Source organism: Notamacropus eugenii, chromosome 5, assembly GCF_028372415.1.
Source record: "Notamacropus eugenii isolate mMacEug1 chromosome 5, mMacEug1.pri_v2, whole genome shotgun sequence".
Taxonomy (NCBI): Eukaryota; Metazoa; Chordata; class Mammalia; order Diprotodontia; family Macropodidae; genus Notamacropus; species Notamacropus eugenii.
This window is the reverse complement of record NC_092876.1, coordinates 54,690,232-54,715,729: the sequence shown is the minus strand read 5'-3', so window position 1 is coordinate 54,715,729 and position 25,498 is coordinate 54,690,232. Positions and strand designations below refer to the sequence as shown.

Here is a 25,498-nt window from a genome sequence, read left to right as displayed (position 1 = left end):
CTGGCACTTAAGAGATGTTTTAAACATCTGCTGAGTTGTCAAATCAGTGATACTTTTAGATTCATTCTTTCTTAGTCTTGTTTAGTAGTTTCAGTTGTGTTCAACTCTTCAGGACCCCATTTGGGATTTTCTTGGCAGAGATACTGGAGTGGTTTGCTATTTCCTTCTCCATCTCATTCGATAGATGAGGAAACTGAGGCAAACAGGATGAAGTGACTTGCCCAGGCTCACACAGCTAGGAAGTATTAGAGGTTGGATTTGAGTTCAGGTGTTCTGATACCAGACCCAGTGTTCCATCCACTGTGCCACCTAGCTGACCTAGTCCCAAAGAAGTAGGACCAAGTAAGTGGAAAAGTGTCTGGATTCAGGAGCAGGAGCCCTAGGTTTGTGTCTTGGCTCCAAAATTACTCCTCTATGTGACTCAGGGCAAATCACTTACCTCCTCCCTCAGCCTCAGCTTTCTCACATGTAAAATGGGGGCAGTAATTCTTGTACTGCCTACTTTTCAGGGTTGATATGAGGCAAGTAAGCAGCAAATTTTAAAGCCCTACAGAAGGGGAGATTCACCATCATCCTTCAGCAGTATTATCATTATTCATTTATTTATTCATTTATCCATTCATTCATTCATCTGTTTGCTTATATTATTATTCGTATCCCCCAGGAGTCAATCAGAAAACTTACAGATCAATTATGTTGTAGGGAAAACAGTGCTAGTCTGGGAGTTAGTAGATCTGGGTGCTTGTCCTGACTAGGCTATGAACTCACTGTGTGGCCCCCAGCGGGTAAGTTATTTTGTCTTTCTAAGCCTCAGTTTTTGCAACTGCAAACTGTTGGCCTAAGCAGCCTTTAAGGTCTCTTCCAGTTTTGACAATTAATATTCCACAGTCCCCTCTGGATCCCACATAGAGGATGCTCAGACCCCTCCCAGTGCTGACATTTCATGTTCAAAGGTCTCTCTCTGACATACTTATATTCTATGTTCTTAGCTCTGACAATCTGTTCTAAGTTGTCAATCATAGTTTATGTTCTAAAGACTATTCCTAGCCCTGATATTCTATGATATAAGCGACCCCCAGCCCTGATATTCTGTATTCTAAGGGCCCTCCCAGCTCTGACATCCTGTGTTCTAAGGGCACCCCCAGCTCTGACATTCCATGTTCTAAGGGCCCTACTTTGACATTCCTTTATCCTGTAAGGTGACAACTTTCACTCAGAATATCCAGTATCATATAATACTTGGGCCAAATGATGAAGCCAAACCCATTTCTACCTCCCTTGCCATCATAAATGATTCCTGGAGAGGCAGCTAATATAGACATAGTTCTTCTCAGCTGATAATGTGCTCCATAGACATTATCTCATTGAAAAATCAGTACCATTGATGTTTTCGCTTTCCACAGTACTCACTTCTGGATCCCTCTTCTCCCCTGCCAGAGCTAAACCCTCCCTTAGAACAAGGAAAACAGGCCAGTAAAAACAAAGGCCCCAGTGACTGTGATTTACAAACATTTGACTTTCTGCCCTGGCAGTTCTTCGAGGAAAGGAGGGCGCCATGATCGCTATCTGTTCTCTAAGACAAACATTAGTTTTGACAGTTACCCAGAGTTTGATCTCCTTTTGGTTGACATTACCGTAGGTAGCATGCATATTGTTCCCTTGATTTTTTGGAGTTTTTTGGCTTTTGATTTTTTTTTCTTCTCCATTCCAATTCATATAAATTGCCCCTGCTTCTTCTGAATTTCTTTTATTAGTAATTTCTTACGGTACATTAAAATTCCATTATTTTCACATAGCACAATTTGTTTAATCATTTCCCTTTTGATGGGTGTCCAGGTTGTTTCTAGTTCTTTGCTACCACAAAAAGTGTTGTTGCACCCCCAAACCTACTGCCCTAGTGCCAACCTAGTGCTCCAATCCACTACTCTTCCCAATTTTTATATTTCTGTTGAGGGATCCACCATCATTTTAGTCATTTAGGTTCCCAACCTTGGAATCATCCTCAGCTCTTCACCCAACCTCACTTTCTTACTTCTGACCAGTTGCCAAGTCTTGCTGAGTCTTGCCTCCACAATGCCTCTTGCAGTTTGTCTCCTCTCCACCTGTACAGCCACCACCCTAGCTTACTTCTTCTCAGGACTATTGCCATATTTTCCCAATCTGTTGCCTCAAGATCTCATTTCTCTAATCCATAGCTGCCAGAGTGATTATTCTAAAGCAGAAGTTTGAAGATGTCATTTCTCTGCTTAGTAAATTTCAATGACTCCCTTTGACTTCTAGGGTCAGAAAATCAGTCAGTTAGCTAGCATTTATTAAGCACCTACTATGTGCTTGGCACAGGGCTAAGTGCTAAACACTAGAGATACAGAGAAAGGCTTTAAAAAACAGTCCTTGATCTTAAGAAATTCACAGTCTGATTGGGGAAGACAGCTTACAAAGGACTACATTTAAACAGCAGATTAATTTAAACAACAGATTAGAGTGGCAATATTAGGAGGAAGGTACTAAAATTAAGGAGAACTGGGAAAAGATTCTTACAGAAAGTAGGTCTTAGAGGAGACTTTAAAAAAACTGGATAAGCTAGGAATTAGAGATAAGGAAGGAAAGCATTCCAGGAATGGGGGTATGGGAGTGGGGCACAGTCAGTGAAATTCTAGTGGGCAATAACTATCACTTGAACCCGAGTTAGAGGTAGTGAGTCTGGTCTCAAAATGGAGGTAAAACAGTCATGATCCAAAGGAACCAGAGTGGTTGGGAAAACTGCTTATTGGTGGTTTGAGTATTGAAACTATGTGTGAAAGTTTAATAGAACACTTTGAAAAATGGAACACTTTCGCAGATTGTGTGGTGATGAGAGATTTCCAAAGTAAACATTCCAGAGGCTTTGGCTTTGCGACTTATTCTTACGTAAAAGAGATCGATGTAGCAAGTTGTGCTCAGCCATATAAGGTTGATGTGCATGTAGTGGAGCAGAACCAAAGACAGCTATTTTGAGAGAGGATTCTGTAAAACCTGGTGCACATCTAACCATGAAGAACATCTTTTTTGGTGGTATTTAAAGAAGAAATAAAATTTAAGAGACTACTTTGAAAACTATAGAAGTTATTGAAGATCGACAGAGGTGGAAAGAAGAGAGAATTTGCTTTTGTAGCCTTTGATGATCATGATACATGTGATAAAATTGTTGTTCAGAAATATACCATTAATGGGCATAACTGTGAAGTGAAAAAGGCGCTTTTGGAGCAAGAGATACAGGCTACTTACAAAGAAGTTGTGGAGGTGACTCGGGCAATTTTATGGGTCAATGGAGGAAGCTTTGGAGGTAGTGAAGGAATCTTTGACCATGGTGGAAACTTGGTGGAAGAAGTGGTTATGATGGTGGTGGTGGCAGCAGAGGCAGTTATGGAGGTAGAGATGGTGGATATAATGGCTTTGGTGAAGATGGTGGCAACCAGGATTGTTGTTGTGTCAAAGTTAGAGAAGGGCACATATATTAGTTATGTCATGAAGGCAAAAATGAAAGGACTTTGCCAGTACTTGGATGGGGGGGTGTGTGTGTGTGAAAGACAGTGAGGAGTCACAGATGACATTTTGCAATTGTGGGTGACTGAGAGGATGGTGGTACCCTTGACAGTAATAAGGAAATAGAAGAAGGAGAGGGTTTAGGGGAAAAGATAATGAGTTCAGTTTTGGACATGTTGAGTTTAAGATATCTACTGGGCATCCACTTCTAGATATCCAATAGGAAGTTAGAGATGTAAGAATGGAAATCAGAAAAGAGGTTGGAGCTAGACAAATATGTCTGGGAAACCATGGGAGCTGGTGAGATTCCCCAAGCTAAAGAGTATGGAGGAACAAGAGAAGAAGGCTTGGGACAGAGCCTTGGGGAAAATCTAGCAAAAGAGACATGGAAGGAGTGGTCAGACAGGTAAGAGAACCAAGAGAGAGCAGTGTCAAAAAACCTAGATAGAAAAGAGTAACAAGGAGAAAAGAGTGAATGATAGTGTTGTCCAAAGTTGCAAAGAGGTACAAAAAATGAGGATTGGGAAGAGGCCATTGGGTTTGGCAATTAAGATAATATTGGTAACTTTGTAGAGAGGAGTTTCCATTGAATGATGAGACTCGGAACCAGATTGGATGCAGAAAGTAAAGAAGAGAGTGAAAGGAGAGGAAGTGGAAGTAGCTACCGTTGACAGCCTTCTCAAGGACGTTAGCCACAAAAAGCAAAAGAGATATGGAATGACAGTGAGAATTCCCAATTTTCAAATCTGCTCTTTGTGATGAAACTAATTTATTAAATAGCTCTCTGATTAGTGGCACTTTGTCTCTGGCCTGCTGTTTTATTATTCTCAAGTTAGAGATTGACTCAGTAAAATCTTGTTAACAACAGCTAGTGGGGATGGATGGATCGAGTGAAGGTTTTTTGAGGATGCAGGAGATGACATGGGTATGTTTGTAGACAGGAGGAAAGCAACCTTTAGTAGATAAGAAGAGACTGAAGATAAGTGAGAGAGGGGATGATAGAAGAGGCAGGCTACTGGAGTAGGTAGGATGAAATAAGGTCACTTGTGCAGGTAGAGGGGTTTGCCTTGTCAAGGAGAAGGGGCACCTCATCATGTGAGACAGAATGAAGGAGGAGACAATGAGAGAAGGCATCCAAGTGATATGAGATGAGGAACAGGGGAGAGGAGGGAGCTCATAGCAAATGACTTGGGTTTTTTTGGTAAAATATGAAGCAAGGCTCTCAGCTGAGAAGAGTCAGAGAAGTGGAGCCATGAGACAACATATGCTCCTTGGTGGCAGGGATTTTTTCTTTTTCTTTTTTTGTATCCTCAGCATCAAAAAATGACTGAACAGTGTCTAGTGATAGTCTAAGCTTAATAATTGCTTGCTAATTGCTTGCTATAAACATCTTTGGAACATTTTGAACTTTGATCTCTTTAGTTGGGTACATTTGCTTGGTTATGGGATCACTGAGTGAAAAGTGTGTTCAATTTAGTCAGTTTTCTCATATTGTCTAGCTGTTTTCCAGAATACCTTACCAATTCAGAACTCCAACAAAACAAAATATTACTTGGCCTATTTTCCCATAGCCCCTTTCAGCATCAACCATTTCCATTTTTTTGTCATTGCCAATTTTCCAGGTGTCAGGTGAAACCTCAGATTTATTTTAATTTTGCATCTCTCTTATAATTGGTGATGGATGGTGTCTATTTTTTTTTTTTTGGAAAACTGTTCATATCAGGGGCAACTACATGGAGCAGTTGATAGAGCACTGACCCTGAAATCAAAGACACCTGAGTTCAAATCTGTCCTCAGACACTTACTAGCTGTGTGTCTCTGGGCAAGTCACTCAATTGCCTCTTAAAAAAAAAAAAAGAAAATTGTTCATATCTTTTGACCACTTATTTATAGGATCTCACACATGTTGATTCCCTACATGTCTTGGATATAAGATATTTATCAGTGATCCCAGAATCTGAGAGTTGGAAGGGACCTCAGCAGCCATGTACTCTGATACATACACTAAAGGAATCCCTATTCTTTTCTGCTTGATAGTTGGTGCAATTTCCCCTCCACCCCCACTCTATGGTTTCTCTTCTTATTTCATCTCGATTGATTTTGTTTCTACAACAGTTAAAATTTTTTGTTGTTGCATAATCAAAATTGTCTGCTTTGTCTTTTATGATCACTTCTATTCATTCTTTAGTAAAGAATTCTTCCTTTAATCATTGTTGTAAAAAGGTACTTTCTTTTGTATGTCTCCTTTTTTCTTTGTTCAATGATGTGACCTTTTACAAGCAGGTCGAGTAGCCATCTGGAACTTATTGGACTATATGGTATAAAGTGTCAGATCTAAACATAATTTCTGCCAAGCCACTCTCCAGTTTTCCCACTAGTTCTTTTCAAAAAGGGAGTTCTTCCCTGCGAATTATATTCTTAGGTTAAACAAACATTTTTGTTTTTCGGGTCTCTTCATTGATCTCTTTTAAAAAATTCTTTAGCCTGTACCAAATAGTTTTAATAACTATTCACCAATATAGGCTGAGACAGGTAATTCTATGTCCCCTTAGTTGCTACATATATATTTCTCTTGGGATTCTAGGTCTCTTTTTTTCTTTCCCAAATGAGTTTTGTTATTGTTTTGCTTAGTTCTACAAAGTATCCCTTGGTAACGTAATTGATTTAGCACTAAATCTGTAGATGAATTTTGGTTGTATCCTATTGACAAGGTCAATCCAAGAGCACCGAATGTATCTCTAATATAGGTCTTCCTTTATTCTATATGCTTTATACACATGATCTTATCTGATACTCACAACAACCTAATTAGGTAAGTAGTACAAGTATTCTCATCATCCCCATATTATAGATGAGGAAACTGAGGCTTGGAGAGAGTTTAAGATACTTGTATAAGCTCACATTAGTAGTAAATGGCAGAGGTGGATTTGCACCCAAATCTCTCTAGTCTAATTCAAGTCTTTTTAAAAAACATTGTCTTCCATGGCAAATAATTAAGTAATTTGGAATTTAAGTTAAGATGTCCTCTGTCCCACATGCAGTCCATAGTTCTAACCAGTGTTTAATATTTTTTTTTCCCCACGTACCAGCTTCTCACTGAGGTCTAGAGCCTCAGTCAAATCCAGCTTTGCTGACCTCTCTGAAGATGGGCTGGGAAGGCAATTTGAGGGCTGAAATGAGAAGAATTAAAAAAAAATCTTGGTATTTACTTTGAATTTTCTACAATCAAAGGGCCTAGAACTGTAGGTTTATTGGAAAGTCTCCCAAACATTGGAACTTGGTCCCATGCCCCTATTTTCTTATATTCTCAAATATAAATAATTTCATTTTTATATTACCGAATTTAAGTAGTACATTTCTCAAAATTCATTCTTATACTTCTTCATGGCAAAAGCATAATATCAAGTGAGTTTAGCGAAGTCATAAAAATTAGGGTGTACCTATGGCCACGGCTGTCAATCCGACAGCATGCTATCTGCTATATGGAGAGTGATTTGTCTCTGGAACCTAAAGACCTGAGTTTGAATCCTAACTGACTCTCAAGTTTAGCACGGTAGATAGAGTGCTGAGCCTGGAGTCTGGAAGATCTGAATTCAAATCCCACCTCAGATACTTGCTAACTGTATAACTCTGGCCAATTCACTGAACTTCTCTCTGCCTCAGCTTTCTCATCTGTAAAATGGGGATAATAACATCTACTTCACAGGATGGTGAAGAGACTCATATCAGATTAACTTCCACATGTAAATACTTTGTAAGCCCTGAAGTGTAACATAAATGTTAGCTATTATTATTCCTAGGATTATCGTTTTAGAATGGCTCTGCAGAGGTCATTTAATACTTTGCAGATAAGAATAGTGTGGCTTAAAAAGTTAAAGTGACTTGCTGTGGATTATCCATGTAGTATGGATCTGGGCCATGCTCTAGCTCAAGTACTCTGATTCTTTATCCAGCACTTCTCCTATTGTAACATTCTTTTCTCTGGGTCTCAGTTTCCTCCTTTGTGAAACTGGATGGATCGTATATCACCCAGGTCACTTTCAGCTTTAAATTCTCAGAACTTCCTAGGACAAATCAGTTTTCTCAGGGGCATAGTGAGGGATTTTTTAAATAACCTGGCATCTGCCCCATCAAATAACCAAAGCTGACCGAATGGAAAACTCCACTAATCGGCTAATCCTAATGACCACAAATTGCCCTGCTAAATCTTCTGCAAACAAAATCTGGGTTTAGGGATTCACTATGGGAGGTGTTTAACACCCAGTATGCTTCTTTGCCTAAATTAGCACCCTCTGAAACATCTTACAAAAAGACCAAATGAAGGAAAATGATGGCCATGAATATTAAACAGTGGAGCAGATGTGGCTACATTGATATGTCTGGGATCTCAGGATGAAAGGCTGGAAGGAGGCTTAGGGATGATCTCACTGGAGAACTCACCCAGGTTAATTGGCAGGTTACAAAGCCAGTGCAGACCCTGCTTGGGCTTTTTACTATTTACAAGCTAGTTCCTCCTCCCAACAACCCTGGGAGGGAAGCAGGGAAGGAAATCCAAATATAGGGTTTATTATGGGATTACATTGTGTCAAGCAATGTCACGATTCGCTCCTTAATTGTAGGTATATAGCTACAAAGCATCATGCTCTTCCTCTAAGACAATACATACCTAGACATAAATATCGATGAAGGGGTAGTTTTGGAGGAACTCTCTGTATGGTATCTCCCTTCACTGCCACAGATTCCTAACTCTAGCTATGGTTTAACAGGCCACTGGGTCACAGGATCACACTGATTTGGAGCTCAGAGGTCAACTAGTTCAACCTCATTTTACAGAGAAGGAAAAACCAAGAATCAGAGAGGGAAGGGGCTAGCCCAAGATCCCAAAGCTAGTAAATGAAAGAATTAGAATTTGAACTCAGGATCCCTGATTTCAATCCAACCCTCTTGTCACTAAAGATCTTGGGATCTTTGTTATATGGTTATCATCACATAATTTTTATTATATGGTTATCTAGATAACCATATAATGCTTAAGAGACTTACCCAGGGTCACACAGCTAGGAAGTATCAGAGGTCAAACTGTGACCCAGGCCTAAGGCCCATACCCTAATATCATGTTACGGAGTTGCACAAATGTTTATAAACTCTCCCTGTCCTTCTACATTACCAAAGTATTCCACATCATCATTGGTTGGCACCTCTTGCATCCCCATTCGGCAGTGAAGTTGCCTAACACCCAAGAATCATTCCAAAATTTTGGTGGTCATTTAGAGATTCTATTTGATGGGAGACTGACCCAGTTACAAATATTTAAGACAAAACAGGAACATGACCCCTACAAAAAAACAAACAAAACAAAACACCCAACAACATTTGCATGGCCCGAATCACCACTAGCAACTTCAGGGAGGAACCCATTTAGGATTCCATAAAAGACACAGGCTAGAAGCACCATTGCTTAAATAACCAGCGTTATCAGAGACCCAAACATTCACCCATGTTGTAGGTGAGTGTGTGCACCTTCGGTTGCAAGATTGACTTGACTGATTTATTGGACAAACCAAATCTCTCTCACCTCAAAAGAGGGACATTTTTTCTGGTGTTTTCAGATTCTACTCCACTGGCACCCTCCTTCAGAGTGTCACCTTGGCCTGATGGACCCCATGGATTCTCAAAGATTTTGCCAAGAAAATACAATCTTTGGGCCCCTGCCTGGCCATAGACTTATATTTTAGTCATTTCTAAGTCATGTCTGATTCTTCATGACCCCATTTGGGGTTTTCTTGGCAAAGCTACTGGACAGGTTTGCCATTTCCTTTTCCAGCTCATTTTACAGATAAGAAAACTGAGGCAAATAGGGTAAAGTGACTTGCTCAGGGTCACACATGTAGTAAGTGTCTGAGGATGGATTTAAACTCAAGTCTTTCTGACTCCAGGCCTGGAAGTCTACCCACTGCACCACCTAGATTACCACAGACTTGTCTATGGAAAAATTCATAGTCTGTGTAAGTTTGGAGAGTCAGACACCAGGTGAGAAATTTTTTTAGCCATAACAACTCATAACAATAATAATAGCTGTCACTTCTATAGTGTTTGCCATGTGCCAGGAATTATGCTAAGCACTTTAGAATTATCATCTCAACAACCCTGGGAGGTAGGTGCTGTTATTATCCCATTTTACAGATGAGAAAACTGAGGCAAACAGAGGTTGACTTGCCCAGGGTGGAAAGTAAGTGTGGTGATAGTATCTATTAATATATGGGTTGGGGAGAGAAGAAGGCAATCTCTGTTGGCGAAGGTAAAATCCACAATAAAAATATTTTCATCGTGGTGCAGAGTGTTTGGAATCAGAGATTCTTAGAGACATGAATCTAAACTCCTGCTCTGCCACTTAATACCTTTGGCGACCTTGGGCAAATTGCTTCATGTCTCTGTTCCTCAGTTTCTTCATTTGTAAAATGGAGGCATTGGACTTAATGGTCTCTGAGGCCCATTCTAGCCATAAATCTACAGTACGATAAGCCTGGGTTTACTACTTTCTGCCTGTGTGGCCTTGGGCAAATCACTTGTCTTCAGCAAAATAAAAGCACAGACCAGATGACCTCTAAGGTCCTTTCCAGCTTAAAATCTATTATCCTATATTAGTTTATGCTGCCTCCTGAACATTGTGCAGACCCTCAACCTATTGGAAAAAAAACAACTCGATTCAGCTCTGATCATTTAATAAGCTTCTGTGCATCTGGATACTCTACCTGGTGCTAGGGGAAGAAAGACACAAATCAAACAGTATCTGCCATCCAAGTACTTACAAACTTCTAGGAGAAATGGTCTGTTCTTGGGCATTAGTCATCACCTAAGCTGAGACCTAAAAACTGGTCATTTGTGCCTTTAATAATTAAGGAAGGCAGGTTAGGCTTTAGGGCTAAAAGGGTCTTTAGAGATAAACTAGTCCAACCCCTCATTTTAGAGATGGGGAAGTTGAGCTAATGAGAAATGACTTTCTCAAGGTCACACAGCTAATAAGTAGCAAATCTGTGCTTCAAATCCAGGCCCACTGACTCAAAAGCCAGTACTCTGCCTGCTCCTTCAACTCTTACAGAGCAAAGAGGACCATATGGCCCATGGCCCATGGCCTCAGCTAGGGTTGATGCTCTCCTTTTGGGTTTCCCTTTTCCATGACTCCCAGGCCTACCAAAGAGTGACGGAGTTTGCTTCCCACTCTGAGATCGATGTTTGGCACACATGGTAAGCTTGGCTCCTTCTCCATCATCTTGGCTTCTTTCCCCAATTTGGGCTTCTTAGATTCTAGAAGTGGTTCCATCCCTGTCTCTCTGGCATCTGCGAAAAAACAGAATACATTCAGGGCCAAGAGCTCAACGTAAGATCTTATTTTAATGAAAAGAGCAAGTCTTTACTTGCTCTTCTTTGCTCCTGAATACATTCTTAATGTGAAGATCTTCTAGAAAGGTTGAAAGCATTCACACAATTATCAGAGGTGGAAGGGACCAGAGAGGCCATTCAGTCCAGCCTATATTCCACTAAGAATTACCAATACATGGCTGTCTGCTTCTGCTTCAAGCCCTACAGTTATGGGAGAAGAAATAAGCAGGTTGGGGGCAGCTAGATGGTGCAGAGGATAGAGCTCTACCTCTAGAGTCAGGAAGATCTGAGTTCAAATCCGGATTCAGATACTTACTAGTTGTGTGACCCTGGGCAAGTCACTTAACCCTGTTTGCCTCAGTTTCCTCATCTGTAAAATGAGCTGGAGAAGGAAATGGCAAACCACTCTGGTATCTTTGATAAGAAAACCTCAAATGGGATCATAAAGAGCTAGACATAGCTAAAATAACTGAACAACAACTAAGCAGGTTGAGATCATGGGATCATTGGTGAGTTGTCTTATTGATCTGGGTCAAGAATCATAGCCATAATACAGAGCTGGGAAGCCTTCTAGTCCAACCCCCTTAACCTAATGAGGAGAAAAGCAAGACCCCAAAAGATGAAATAACTTGCCCAGGCTCATACAGATGATAAGTGGCAATGCCAGCATTTGAACCCAAATCTTCTGACTCCAATTCCAGCACACATGATGCTTCTAACTTATGCTTGCTCTGAAATAGGATTTTTCTAATGATCTTGGATCTGTGATCTTGCCGGTGTGGGGGCTCCATCCATCTATGCTGAGCACCTTCTTTATATTACTCAATGTGCAAGTGTCCCCATGATGGAATGTAAGCTTTTTGAGGACAGGGAATGTTTCATTTATGTCTTTGTATCTTCAGTACCTGGCACATAATAGGTTCTTACTGCCTCATAAATGCCCATTGAGCTAGTGTGGGGGCTTACACCCATAATCCTCTGCTGGGGAGACTGATTGAGCTCTAGAGTCCTGAGAGGTAGGCTGTAGGCTTAAAGCCAATTGGATGTTGGTACCAATAGGATAAATCTCTGGGAGCAGAGGGATGTTGTTAGTCATCCTTTATTCTGGAAAAAGACCAGTGACATCATGAGGGGGATGTCTTGACTTGTGAAGGAATTGGATTTAAGTGAGGCAGTTGTGTAAAGTTGTCAGCCTCATTCTCTCCTCCAGTGTTATTGGAGGCTAGTGCCAAGACAAAAAAATCAAGACAACTAGTGATGGCCCCAGATAAAGTGAGAGATCAGGCTGCCAAAGGCAGAGGGCAGGGTGTGAACTGACCTCAGCTGGAAAAATGGAGCAGGTCCAAACTTTCATGACACTTGGGATTAAGCCTGTGAGTAGTCACTGCTTTTCTAGTCGGAGCAAGATAGCGAGACCCAGTCTCAACAACAGCAAAAAAAGAGACTTGCCAATTGACTTATTGACACAGATTACATATAAATTGAAATGCACCTTAGTAGAGGGTCTTCACAAGTTTCTGTGGCTGAAGATTGTCACCCTGCCCCCAGCCTTCTGGCAGGAGCCTCTCTGTATTTAATTCACCTGGTCTTTGGATGACTGACATCTGATCCATTTAAGAGATAAACTGGGTAGAGTGCTTTGTAAACCTTCAAGTACTATAAAAAGGCTATCATCATCACCATCGTCATCGTTGTCGTTGCCTTTGTCATCATTATTATCATTGTCATTAGACTGTAAGTTCCTTGACAGTGGGGATTTTCTTTTTTTTTTCCTAGAAAACTTTATATTGTAGGTGGAGTGGGACAGCTGGACACAGTTTAGATGATTCCAGTTTTGTTGGCAACATCTAAAGCACCATAGTCTTCAGCAAGTGGGACGTAGGCCTTCTTCTCTCTATCTGGCTGGATCAGTGTGTTGGCCTTGGCCATGTCAATGTCATACAGCTTCTTTACTGCTGGCTTGATAGGACGCATGTTGGCCTTGGCGTCCACAATGAAGACTAGGGTGTTGTCCTCAGTCTTCTTCATAGCAGATTCAGTGGTCAAGGGATGCCAACTTAATGATGGCAGAGAAATCAGGTTTGTTTCTCCGAGGGGCACTTTTCCGATGGTATTTGGGCTGCCTCCGAAGTCTTAGTGCCTTGTGTTGCTGGAAGGTAGGGGATGTTTGGATCTTCTTCTTTTTTGTGGCTCTGGACACCCTTAAACACCAACTTCTTGGCCTTCAAGGCCTTGAACTTAGTTTCTGTCTTGGAGGGGCAATGGCTTCCTTCTGTGCCTTCAGCGCCATCTTGGGGGAAAGGGCGAGAGCAGAGATTTTTTTTTCCACTGCTTTTTGTATGCCCAATACTTTTTGTATCCATAGTGTCTGGCACATACCAGGAATTTAATAAATGTTTATTGAATTGAATTGAATTACTGTTATATTTGTCTTTCCAGCTTGGTAAGCATCATAAGAACCTGTGCCCCATTGGGTGTGTTCATCCTTCGTTGCCGAAGAGGACCATGCCATCAGAGAAATAATGACATGACTTGCACTTGATTTTGTTTTGAGTGAGGGAGGGCTGTGCAGGTCACCAGCCTCACTTCTCCTCCAGAGCCATCTGGATCCAGTGACCAGATATTCATCAGGATGACTACAGATGACCCAGGATGAGGCAATTGGGGTTAAGTGACCTGCCCCAAGTCACATAGCTAGTGAGTGTCAAGTGTCTGAGGTGAGATTTGAACTCAGGTCCTCCTGACTCTTGCACTGGTGCTCTATCCACTGCACCACCTAGCTACCAGCTCCATTAGCAGATCCTCAGAGAAGAACTCAAGGTCACCGCCATTTTAAGATGAGGAATCAGAACATTTAAACATCACCACTAATCCAATTCTGAAATAATGTGGAGTTTTATGTAAACCCTATGGGGGCATGGGTCACATCTCTTGTCAACTGAATTAACTATAATTGAATTACTATTGAATTAACTATAATTCACATTGGTTATTTCATCTCACTTGACAACATTTCTGAAAGACAAAGATAAGTTGGTGCCCTAACATCCATTTCACTTAGAGCAAAATGGAGGCACTTGACCAGATCATCTGGTAATGGAGATGGTTCTAGACTTCAAACTTTCTGGTTTTCTGACTCCCATCCCACCACATTCTTATTACAAAAGCCCAGCATTTGAAGATAACAATCTAAAAGAGCATACTTTAAGAGAAGTCGTTAGCTTAGTCCCTCTGAGTACAGGATTACGCAAGTGACTTAGGAATAGCAAAATTGCAGATGATGAAAAAGGCCATAGGAATGCACTTTGGGCATCTAACTAGACTGCAGACTGTTGCTTGTGTTGAACTGGATTATAAATTTTAGAGTTGGAACGGGTATTAGAAGTCATTGAGTCCAAGCCTCTCGTTTTATAAAAGAGGAAACTGAGGGTCAGAAAAGTGATGTGTCCTTGGTCATCCAGCTTGTCAGAACCCAGGTCTTCCTGACATCAAAGTCAGTACTCTAGCCACTAGACCGCACAGCCTTGTGCCTAAGGAGCAACAGGAGACATCATGAAGGATATGTATGACTGGAAAACATATGATCAGAAAAGAGGAGGGGTTTGTTAAGAGACAAAAATGAGGATTAACAGATTAATAGAACAGGAAGAGACTTCAGTGACCATCTGGTCCCAGCAGGGCCTTTTGTCCCTGCTATAATATACTTAATACATGGTCACATAGCCTTTGTTTAAAGACCTCAGGGGAGGGCAAACCCCATAACCAAAGAGATACATTAGTCACTTGACAAATGTATGTTACTGTTAACCTTTTGGAGCCAGGCACATGCCACTTTTGTATTGCTCTTTTGCTAGGAAGTTTTTCCCAACATGAAGCCCAAACTGGCCTCTCTGCCTTTTCTACTCATTGTTCCTGGTTTGGTCCTTCAGGGGCAACAGAAAGGGAATAATTCCAACAGGGCCCTTGAAGGGTATGCATGGTCTATTAAAAAAACTCAGAGGAAGTTACTGGCTGGGAGGCTTTATGAAAAAACATGGCTAAACATGGCAGAGTCAGCTGGTGTGATCAGCACCAGTGAAGGGGGCACCCATGTTGGTGAGGTCACAGCTGCACTGAAATGTATCTGAACCTTGAGAATGAGGGCAGAGAGAGAATGACTGGGAGGGCTCTGAGAGGAAACACAGGGAAACTTACTTGGGCAAGGGGTCTTCTCCAGTTCCTTGATTAGCTGCCGTAGTTCAGACAGGGCTTTTTTTTGGCGCTGAATGGTTTCCTCATGTCGAAGCCCTATACATTTAGTCCCTACTTCAATGAAGGATGAAACCTGTGTTTTGGAATTATGAAGAGATCGACTTTATTCCAGATGAGAATTATCTCACTCTCCAAGAAGTCACAACAGCCCCACTTCATAGGAGACACAGTGTCCCTGAGCACGTGAAAATAGCATCACAGGCACTTTAGGGAAGGGGGGAAGGCTTGAGCTGAGACACTAAGGCGTCATTGCAGAGGAACTTCATCTTTCCTGGGCACCCAAAGGAGGCTGTGTGCTGCAACTCCAGGGCTTGTGGGGAATGCAGTATGGCAGAGAAACAAAAGCTTTGGATTTGGAGAATCAGATTCAGAGATGGAATGGACCTTTGGGGCCATCAAGTCCAACCCTCTTATTTTAGAGATAAGGAAATTGAGGCACAGAGAAAAGTCAGGGTCACATAGCTAGTAAGTGTCTGAGGCTGGATTGGAAGCCAGGTCTGACTGACTCTGAGTCCAGCATTATGCCACCCAGGCAAATAGGTGGCACAGTGATTAGAATGCTAGGCCCTTACTATCAGTATAACTTTGGGTAAGTCACTTAACTTCTGTCTGCCTCAGTTTTCTCATCTGTAAAATGGATAATATTTGCACCTACCTCCTAGTGATGTTGTGAGGATCGCATAAAATAATATTTGTAAAGCTCTTAACACAGTCACTCATTTCCTCCCTAAGGCAGGTAGGTGGCAGAGTGGATAGAGTGCTGGGCCTGGGGTCAGGAAGACTTATCAGATGCTAACTGTCTGACCCTGGGCAAATCACTTAACCTTCCTTGCCTCAGTTTCCTCATCTGTAAAATGAATTGGAGAAGGAAATGGTAAAGCACTCCAGTATCTAAGAAAACCCCAAATGGGTTCATGAAGAATTGGACACAACCTGAACACACATCCCATTACCCCACTTAGTTTGCTGAAGGATGAAAGATGAAACCCTTTACTTGCTTAGAGAGTCAGGAGGTCTTGGGTTCAAATACAGGCTTGTCTCTGTGACCTTGAGCAAGTTCTTTTCTCTTTCTAAACTTCAATTTTCTACTCTGTGTGAGGCTGGATTTACTAGAGCCCAATGTTCTATCCAATGAGCCATCTAACCGCCTCCAAGGCAAACTGAGGTTAAGTGACTTGCTCATGGTCACACAGCTAGTGAGAGTCTGAGGCTACATCTTCCTGACTCAAACCTGGCACTCTATCCACTGAGCTACCTGGCTGCCCCATGCTGAAGTTGTACTCAATCTCTATTCAGAGGAGAAACTAGCCTGTTAAGTGACTTAGCATGCGTCCTGGAAACTTGGTTTCCTTTCACTAAGCCAAAGGGAAAAATCATTCATGTTGGGTAATTCTGACCTGAAATGACTCTGAGTCTTCTAAAGGAGTAGGCCCTGACCTAGGAGAATGGGGCCAAAAAGCAACGAATGTTTAAATCCACTGAAGGTGGAAATGGAGAAAAAATGATGGCTGGGGGTTCTTCTCCATCCATCCCCCTGAACCAGATCAGACCTTCTGGCTCCTGCCCATGTGACCTTCTGGCTTTGGCATGGATAAGAAGAGGGAAAGGAGAAAGAATACAGGTGGAGAGACTGGGGGAAGAGGAAAGAAAGGAGGGGCCCAGAGGAAGAAGAGAAGGAGGAAAAATAGGAGAGAACTGTTCTTGAGCTTTTGGCATTGGCACCAAAGTGCAGTTGTCTTTACTCTTAGTCTTAAATAAAGTCTTTCTCTACCTTTTTTTCCTCCTAAGCTTTTTCAGAGATTCTATTTGCTGTGATTCTTTGCTTTGAAAAATCATACTAAATTTTTAAACAAATTCTGGCTCTACCATTAATCAACTCTATGATCTTGGGCAAATTATCTCATCTCTCTGAGTCTCAGTTGCCTCATCGGCAAAAATAAGGAGGTTAGACTAGATGGTCTCTAAGACCCCTGTAACCCAACATATGACCCTATATCTCATTATATGTATCATTATTAGGCATTAAATTGGTGTAAATAGTTGCCCAACTTTTAGTGAATTTATTCTACTGGCCCTTGGAAGATGGAAGATATTTATCTCAACAGTAGAAGGGATGCCAGTCCTTCCTTGTGAACCTTTCAAGAGATAAAACCAATGTGTTGTGTAAAGGCAGCACCAATGGATCTGAGTCAAGTGGAAAGCCAAGGTTTGGAACATGGGTTGTCAGAATCAGAATTGTTAAGCCAGATCTAGAACATGGGTAGACAGAACCAGGATAGCTAAAATAAGATCTAGAGCAGGAGTGGGGAACCTGTGGCATTGAAGCCACATGGGATCTCCTAGGTCCTTGGGTATGGCCTTTTGACTGAATCCAAGTGTTACAGAACAAATTTCTTCTGTGAAGTTTAGATTTAGTCAAAGGGCCATAGTTGAGGACCTAAAGGTCCACATGTGACCCTGAGGCCTTAGGGTCCCCACCCTTACCTTAGCATGTTTTGAAAGCAGGAAGGAGAGTAGAATACAGAATTAGTAAAGATTTCTCTTTTTTGTTTTCCATTTCCATTTCTTCCTCTCTCTCTCTCTCTCTCTCTCTCTCTCTCTCTCTCTGTAGCTACAGCATGAGTGAGGGCAGTCAGGTTGCTAGAGCAGAGTCTCAGGACCATGGCTGGATTTTAAGTACTTTCCCCATCACAAGATGGCTTTAAGAGATTGAAGTGAGGCATTGCTTTGTGTGCTAGCTCCCAATCCAAGCAACCCAGCTATAGCTGGCTTTCCTGCATGCAGTTGCTGTTGGGGTCAGGGGAAAGATGCCAAGGAGAAAAGGAGAAAACTGGCTGAGATGTTTGGTCTGGCTTCTGAATGTTGACTCAAAAGGTTTTATTTTAGGTACCTTGATTTTCATTTCCATAAAGTCTTCAGTCTAACCAGTTTGGGAAATAAACATTTAACTGCTCTGGCTATAGCAGAGAAAGCTAACGCCTTAGGGTGGGACTGCATCCTACAATGAGATTATTAAGGACAATTTTAGCAACACAAACCCTGCAATAGGGGTCTGTGTGTCTCCTTCTTGCAATGGGGAAACCTCTTTCTCATTACTCTCCTTTCCTGAAGCAGAGTTGGAAGGACCTCAGAGGCTTCCTAGGATCATAGCTCCAGAGCTGGGAGGAATTTGGATATAATGGAACACAAATTATACAGAAGGGGAAACTGAGACCCACAGAAGGGAAAGGGCTCAACGTGACATAGAGAACCAGGTCCTCTGACTCCAAATCCACCTTTCCATTGTATCAACTCCCTCTCTTTCCAACCCTAAACTAAGTATGGTCCATAGATGATAGGGAATTAGTCCTGGGATTTCAGTAGTACTGGGTGGGGACACTTCCTCTAATTCAGATGAGTATTTTCTCTGTAACTTACAGTTGCCTAGAATACTGGGAAGTCAAATGACTTGCCCAGGCACATGTGTCTGGTCAGACTAGAACCCAGGCCTTCCTGGTTTTGACGCTAGCTCTCTGACCCCTCTACAAGCCTGCTTCCAAGTTTTTTGCGCTGTAGACAAACTACACTAATCACCAACTTCTGCTCTCCTTTTCTCCTTTCTCGCTTCTGCCTTTGGCCATGGTTTCGCTCATAACTAGAATGGATTCCCCACTTGCTCCCAGTCAAGTACCCTGCTTCTATCTTTTGCCATCTTCCCTTCCTTCGAGGACCAGCTCAGCTGCCACTTTTCTTCCATTAAGCCTGCCTTTATTCCCTTAATTAGAAGTGATCCTTTGCTCCTCAGATATTTTAGGGCACTTTGGTGGACCACCCCGTGCATCTAGTCATTCAAAGAATTGCACCAAAGCCCTTTATGTACATGTCTTATCCCTTGCAAATGTAACTGCCATGATAAATGCCTTTATCTTTGGGCATCTCTCCCTCACTCCCTTTCCTCCTTAAGCTCCTTGAGCATAAGGCAGTTCTCATCTTTGCATTCTCAATGCCTTATAATCAATGTAGCAAGCCTTTATTAAACACCCACTATGTGTCAGACCCTGTGCTGGGAATATGATGACAAAAAAGAGTTAGCAGTGGTATAGTGGGGAAAGCAATAGCTTTGGACTCAGAGGACTGAGGTTTGAATCTCCCCTCAGCCACGTACTACCCACATGACCCTGGGCAAGACATATCTCTGGGTTTCCATTTCTTCATCTTTTAAATAAGGGAGTTTTACAAGAAAGCATAAGTCTAGTACCCTTGATTCTTTTCTGGATGTCCGTTTCCTTTGTGAAACAGGGTAGGGGTAAGGGGGTTTGGGCTTAGGTGGTCTCTAATGTTCCTTTCAGGCCTAAATCTATGATCATCTTGGATCCAGGATGATCCAAGCATCCTGTCCTTGAGATGCTTGAATACTGATGGGGGCTGGGAGGGGAAACAGCATGTACAGAGATAGAGAATTACAAAATATATTAACAGTATTACTGAGGGTGGGGGATAGGACGCTACTGATGAAGAGTCTTAATCTGGGGGCTGTGAACTTATATATGTACATATATGTACACACATGTATTCATCTATTTCTATAACTATCTCTTTCTATTTCTGTATTTCATCTCTCTCTCTTTTTCTATCTACCTCTAGACAACTGAACTTTGATATAATCGGTTGCCTTTGTAATACTCTATATTTTATTTTATGCATTTACATATGATTCTGAGCAGGGCTCTGTAGACTTTACCAGACCGCCTAAGGGGTCAGTGACAGAGAAAAGGGTAAGCACCACTGGACTTGGGGGATCAGGAACAAAATGGGGACTTTTTATGCACAGGAGATACTCTGTAAACATTTGGTGAATTAGATTGAATGTCTCTAAGTAAGCCCCCACTTTCTGTGCTTTTGGATCCCCCCAGCAGTAGGCCATGCAGTGGGGCTACTCACATCTTGGTTAAAGATGCACAGGTCATTTTGAGAACCATCCACTTGTATCCCCACATCACGCATGGTACAGATGTTTTTAGTTTCTTCAGAGATGGAGTTTCTGCAGCTGGAGGGAATTGGAGAGGCTTCAAATCTGGAGCAACTGAATCAAGTTCAGGGGATCCCAGACCCCTTTGGTGAAGACCACACCCTAGCTCCTTGGAGGCAGGAACAATTTGGTTTTGATATTTGTGATCCTGGCCCACAGCAGGAGACCCCTTCCCAACTACCCCTTGCCCCGTGCCCTCAGGCAGGTTGATGAGCCCAGAAGGGACATTCCTTAGAGTTCCCAGGACTCCACAGTGTCTTCTATTATGGGCAGGTACCTTAGACAATCCTTTAAGCTTTCAATTTCTTTGTTTTTCTTCTCCACCAGGTTGGACATCTGAATCAGTCTGTCCTTCAGTTCGCTCAACTCATGTTTCTGTTGTTGGACCAGGAAAAGATTCTGCCCCATCTCTGCTTTTAGCTGCTCATCAAACTCAGCTGAAAAGGCCAGAAAGATCCACCCCTGAGAACTGGTGGATGAACAGTGTGGCCAGATCTACCCAGCCCACAATAACAGAATGGACAGAGATACATCCTAAAAGTTATTCAGGGAATCATAGAACTCTAGATCTGGAGCTACAAGGAACCTCAGAGGTTACCTACTGCAATCTCCTCTTTTTACAGATGAGGAAGAGATTTGTAGGACTTCAGAGCTCATTTAATCCAGCTCTCTCTTTTTTACAGATGTGGAAGCTGAGGCCCAGGAGAGTTAAGTGACTTATCAAGCATCTGGAAAATTTGGTTTTCTTCCATAAAACCAAAGGTAAAAATCACTCATATTGGTTGAGTCCAGCCAAAAATGATTTGGGGGATTTTATGTAGATATAGAGCCTGATTCAGGAGACCAAAGCTCAGAGAATGTTTGAAACTCCCAAAGTTGAAGACAGGGAAAAAAATAAAACAATGGTGGGACACCACCCCCTCCCATCAAAAATGACAGTCTGCTCCGTAAATCTGACTAGGTCCCCTCACTCCTATGCACAGGGGTAGCTTTGTCAGGGTTGAAAGAAAAAAGGTGGGGTGGAGTAGGAATACGAAGGAGAAATAGATGGAAGAGCCAGGAGTGGAGGGGCATGGAGGGGGAGAAGGAGGGGGAAAGGTCTGATCCAGAACCTTTGGCATCAGCACTGAAATGGGAGAGCTCTGTCCTTCCTGATCCTCCTCTCTTACTCTCACCCCTTCAAGTTCAAGAACTGGTTTAACCAGAAGGTACAAAATATTGGACCTTCAGTCTGCTTAAAAGCAGAAGGTACATTTCCCAGACTCTCTCTTTCCTTTAAACAAACAAACAAAAGGACTGGATCTTCAAACAAATAAAATCATCCTATCTGAATCCGAGCCTAACAGCTCAAAGTCTAAAGATCAGTGAGGACAAGGCATAGGACTTCTCTCTGCACTTCACTAAGACTCTACGATACTGGGATTTCTAGAACTAGCTTCAGCCTAGACTGTGTTTCCTATAAGATAAGAGCTATTTCAAAATATCTCTTCAAGAATTTGCACCTAGAGGAAAATCTTAGCATTTAAAATTGGGTAGAAATTGTTGTAAGAGGGACTTTATAGATTGGAATGTCAGAGCTAAGAGGGCCTTAGAATATAAAATGTCAGAGCTGGGAGGGCCCTTAGAACACAGGATGTCAGGGCTGGGAGGGCCCTTAGAACACAGGATGTCAGGGCTGGGAGGGCCCTTAGAACATGCAATGTCAGAACTGGGAGGAGCCTTAGAACACAGTCTATTAGAGCTAGAAGGGAAAACATAAAATATCAGACCTGGAAAGGACTTTGGAACATAGGTCTCAAAGGGACCAAGTCACATTTTATATATGAGGAAACTGAGGCCCAGAAAGGGGAAGCAAAGTATCATTAATTACCTTCAATGAGACACTTCCTCCAGTAGTATCAGCAAACCTCTGTAGTATGAGTATTGATACAGGGGAAACGTTCATTGTGAAGGATTTTCCCTTAGGTCACTCAGTCTCAGAGACAGAAAATTCTACACACAAGGCTGTGTATGCTAAATCTTCAGCAAAAATCACATAAACCAAGGAAAGAAAGCATTTCACCAATGACTTATAGCTTGAGAATTTTCAGATACAAAGAAAGCTACTTTACCTTTTCTCCCCCTTATAGAATTTTGGGATCTTCAGCTGAATGACTGAGTGTGTGGACATACCTTTCAATGTAGAAATCAGGGTTTGGCTTTTGGAAAGGTCTGTTTTCAGGGCAATGATGAGCTCATGCTGGGAGATGAGTTGTTTCTGGGCAACCAGGAATTCTTCCCTGAAATCAATGAAACAGGGTTAGATCAGATCCAATCCCATGTACTATCACATGAAAAGGATCTGTCTCAAGGCAAGGTCTGGGAGACTACAGTAAGAACTCTGATTTTTTAAGTTTGATGAAGACTTGTGCACGTGCGTGTGTGTGTGTGTGTGTGTGTGTGTGTGTGTGTGTGTGTGTCTTACTAAATAGAGCAAATCATAGGTTACTATACTGGGAAAACATTAGTAATCATTGGAACAGATTACCTTTGTGGAAAGAAAGGGCTCATGGGACAGAGAATATTAGCCAGAAGGGATCTTAGAACACAAAATGTTAAAGCTTAGAAAGGAGCTAGAACATCGAACATCAGAGTTAAGTAGCAACTTAGGGACATAGTCTGTCAGAGCTGGAAGGGATGCTTAGAATATGAAGTTATTAGAACTGGAAGCAATTTTTAGAACTGGAATGGTCATGGAGCCGAGGATACTGACCAGAGCTGTCAGATTTAGATGGAGCCTTAGAGATTATCTAGTCCAATCCCACTATTTTATAACAGGGGAAACTGAGGCACAGAGAGGTGATATCAGTGGCTAAATTGACACCAGTTGATCCTAGTCCCTAAAACTTCAGTAAACTTAGGGCTGAGGTTTGTTTGTATAGGTAACAATAGGTGTGGGAGAAGATAACTGCTATCTAGCACTAATGATTTTGGACTGCTAATCTGCAGTGGAGTGGGTCTGTATGAGAAATGATTCCACGCATTCTGCAAAATGAAAAGCTGGGCCCTGAGGCAGACAAATGGGAAAATTGATGTAGACTGAAGAAACTGAGATCTCCTTTGAAAGTCAAGGATTGACCTGTCTATTCAGTGAATGAAATTTGGTACTAAAGTCAAGCATACAAGAAGACTGGCCAGTTCCAATGCATCTTATTTTATTTTTTAACTTTCTGACTAATCTCATACCATATTATCTCTTTCTTTACTATGGACTTCCTCAGTATAGGGTCACATCATTTACAGTCAGAAGGGACTTTAGAATATGTAGTATCAGAGCTGGGATGGACTTTAGAGCATGGAATGTTAGAGCAGGGAAGGGTCTAGAATAACACAGAATGTAAGAGCTGGGAGGGCCCTTAGAACACAGAATGTCAGAGCTGGGAGAGGTCTTAGAACCTAGAGTATCAGAGCTGGGAGGGCCCTGAGAACACAGAATGTCAGAGCTGGGAGGGCTCTTAGGACACAGGATGTCAGAGGTAGGAGAGATCTTAGAACATTGAATATCAGGGCTGGGAGGGCCAGTAGAACACAGAGTGTCAGAGCTGGGAGGACCTTAGAAGGCATGCCTTTCTGCTAGTTTTCTCTAGCTTTTCTCCATATGTACGGGGAATTTTCCTAACCTAGAATACTAGCACCCAGTGTGGGGGGAGACTATCTAATCTTTTTAAATTTCTTCTCTTAGTGCATACACCCCTTGAGGGTAGGGACTGTGTCTGATTTCTGTTGCTATAATGGAGCACCATGTCTTGACGCTACAGTACAAAGTGCTTAAATATTTAATTGACTGAAATCTAAGAAAAGTTTATCAAATGAAACATTTAGCAATCTGAAACTTGACATATTTCTCACAAGCTAGTAAATCTTCTAATGGACTTTTGCAACCCATAGGGGGAGCTTGAGGTAACATAGAAAAAAAAGCAATATATTTCTAAGGATACTTACATTAGGTTGTCATATGACTTTCCAGTGGCAAGAGTCTTTAGAAAAGGATCTTTCTGTATTTCCTTTTCAACTATTAAAGAAATGGGCAATGATTTTAATCATTATACAAATCAAGGAATCAAAGTACCCTTGAGGTCACCTAGGCTAACCCAGAGGAAAATCTAAATTGTCTATAATATAATTGGCCATCCAGCTTTTGCTTGATGATCTCTAAGGATGGGGAAATGACTATGCCCCACGGTAACCCAAATGGCTTTTGGACAACTCCCTTTTGTAGGAAGTTCTTCCTTAACTCTGAGCCCAAATATCTGCTTCTCTACAATTTTGGTCCAGCATTCTCAGTTTTTCCCTTTGGGTTCCATCAGAACAAATCTAATTCCTCACCCACGTGAAAGTCCTTCAGATATTTGAGGACATTCTTCAGTTACCTCTTCTCATCCTCAAATCTTTTCTTTTCCAGGCTAAATTATCCTAATGTTTTGAACTCTTCCTTTTAGGGTACAGTGTCCAGTTTTCTCCATACCTACTTTATCCTTTTCTGAAGTATCCTTCCTCAAATAAGATGTGGTACCTAGAACCAATCACAATTCTCAAGATGTGTTATGATCAGGAAAGAGAACAGAGGGAATGTTGTCTCCTTATTCCTGGAAGCCATAGTTCTATCGACCATATTCATGTTGTAGGTGGAACTGAGAATGGGGTTGCCATGTTGGAAGGAAGCTGATCCTTTCCTGGTTCCAGATGGGCTACTTCTGGCAGTGTGGCCTAATGATTGGTGGAAGCAGGCTGTGAGGATCAGGTAATGGGAAAAATTATGGGCAAATAAATGTGTCTTGAGGGTCAAATCCCACCAGGTTATAAACAACAGGCTGATAAGTCAGAGTAGGAGTGGACAGACTCCCCACCTTTCAGGACTGTTTAACAATAAGCATTTATCAAAGGTCTTCTGTGTGTCAGGCACTGTGCTAGGTGGAAGGGATATAGAGACAAAAATAAAACAATCCTTGCCCTCAGAGAGCTTAAATTCTATTGTAAAGAAACAATAAACAGAAAATATATGCAAAATAACAGAGAGAGGTATTAGCAATTCATGGAGAAGTAAGTACTGAACTGAAAGACTGAAGGAAAGTAGGGACTTTTTTTAAAAATAAATTTTTAATAAATTTAATTTATATTTTTATATTTTAAAGGATTATATTTATATTATATTAATTTAAATAAATATATTATTTTAAATAAATTTACAAAATTTCTCCCATTAACTCTCTCCCTTCCCTCTCATAGAAAGTCAGCCCATATAACAAATAATATTTTTTAAGGAAAAAAAGAGAAAGCAGCAAAACTAATCAATATATT

The 25,498-nt window shown here is 41.6% G+C and overlaps 1 protein-coding gene across 7 annotated transcripts in view; it reads right to left on the bottom strand.

Annotated features, from left to right (window-relative positions):
• The window catches only part of FHAD1 (forkhead associated phosphopeptide binding domain 1), a 178,866-nt gene that overhangs the window by 22,188 nt on the left and 131,180 nt on the right, over positions 1-25,498 (bottom strand). For all 7 annotated transcript variants that reach the window (XM_072608946.1, XM_072608943.1, XM_072608945.1 and 4 more), the window contains 7 exons: positions 24,143-24,212; positions 22,334-22,440; positions 20,439-20,598; positions 20,074-20,179; positions 15,097-15,226; positions 10,715-10,860; positions 6,609-6,692 (listed from right to left, as the gene is read on the bottom strand). In XM_072608946.1, the coding sequence (XP_072465047.1) occupies positions 6,609-6,692; positions 10,715-10,860; positions 15,097-15,226; positions 20,074-20,179; positions 20,439-20,598; positions 22,334-22,440; positions 24,143-24,212 (803 nt within the window). The remainder of the gene's footprint in view (positions 1-6,608; positions 6,693-10,714; positions 10,861-15,096; positions 15,227-20,073; positions 20,180-20,438; positions 20,599-22,333; positions 22,441-24,142; positions 24,213-25,498) is intronic.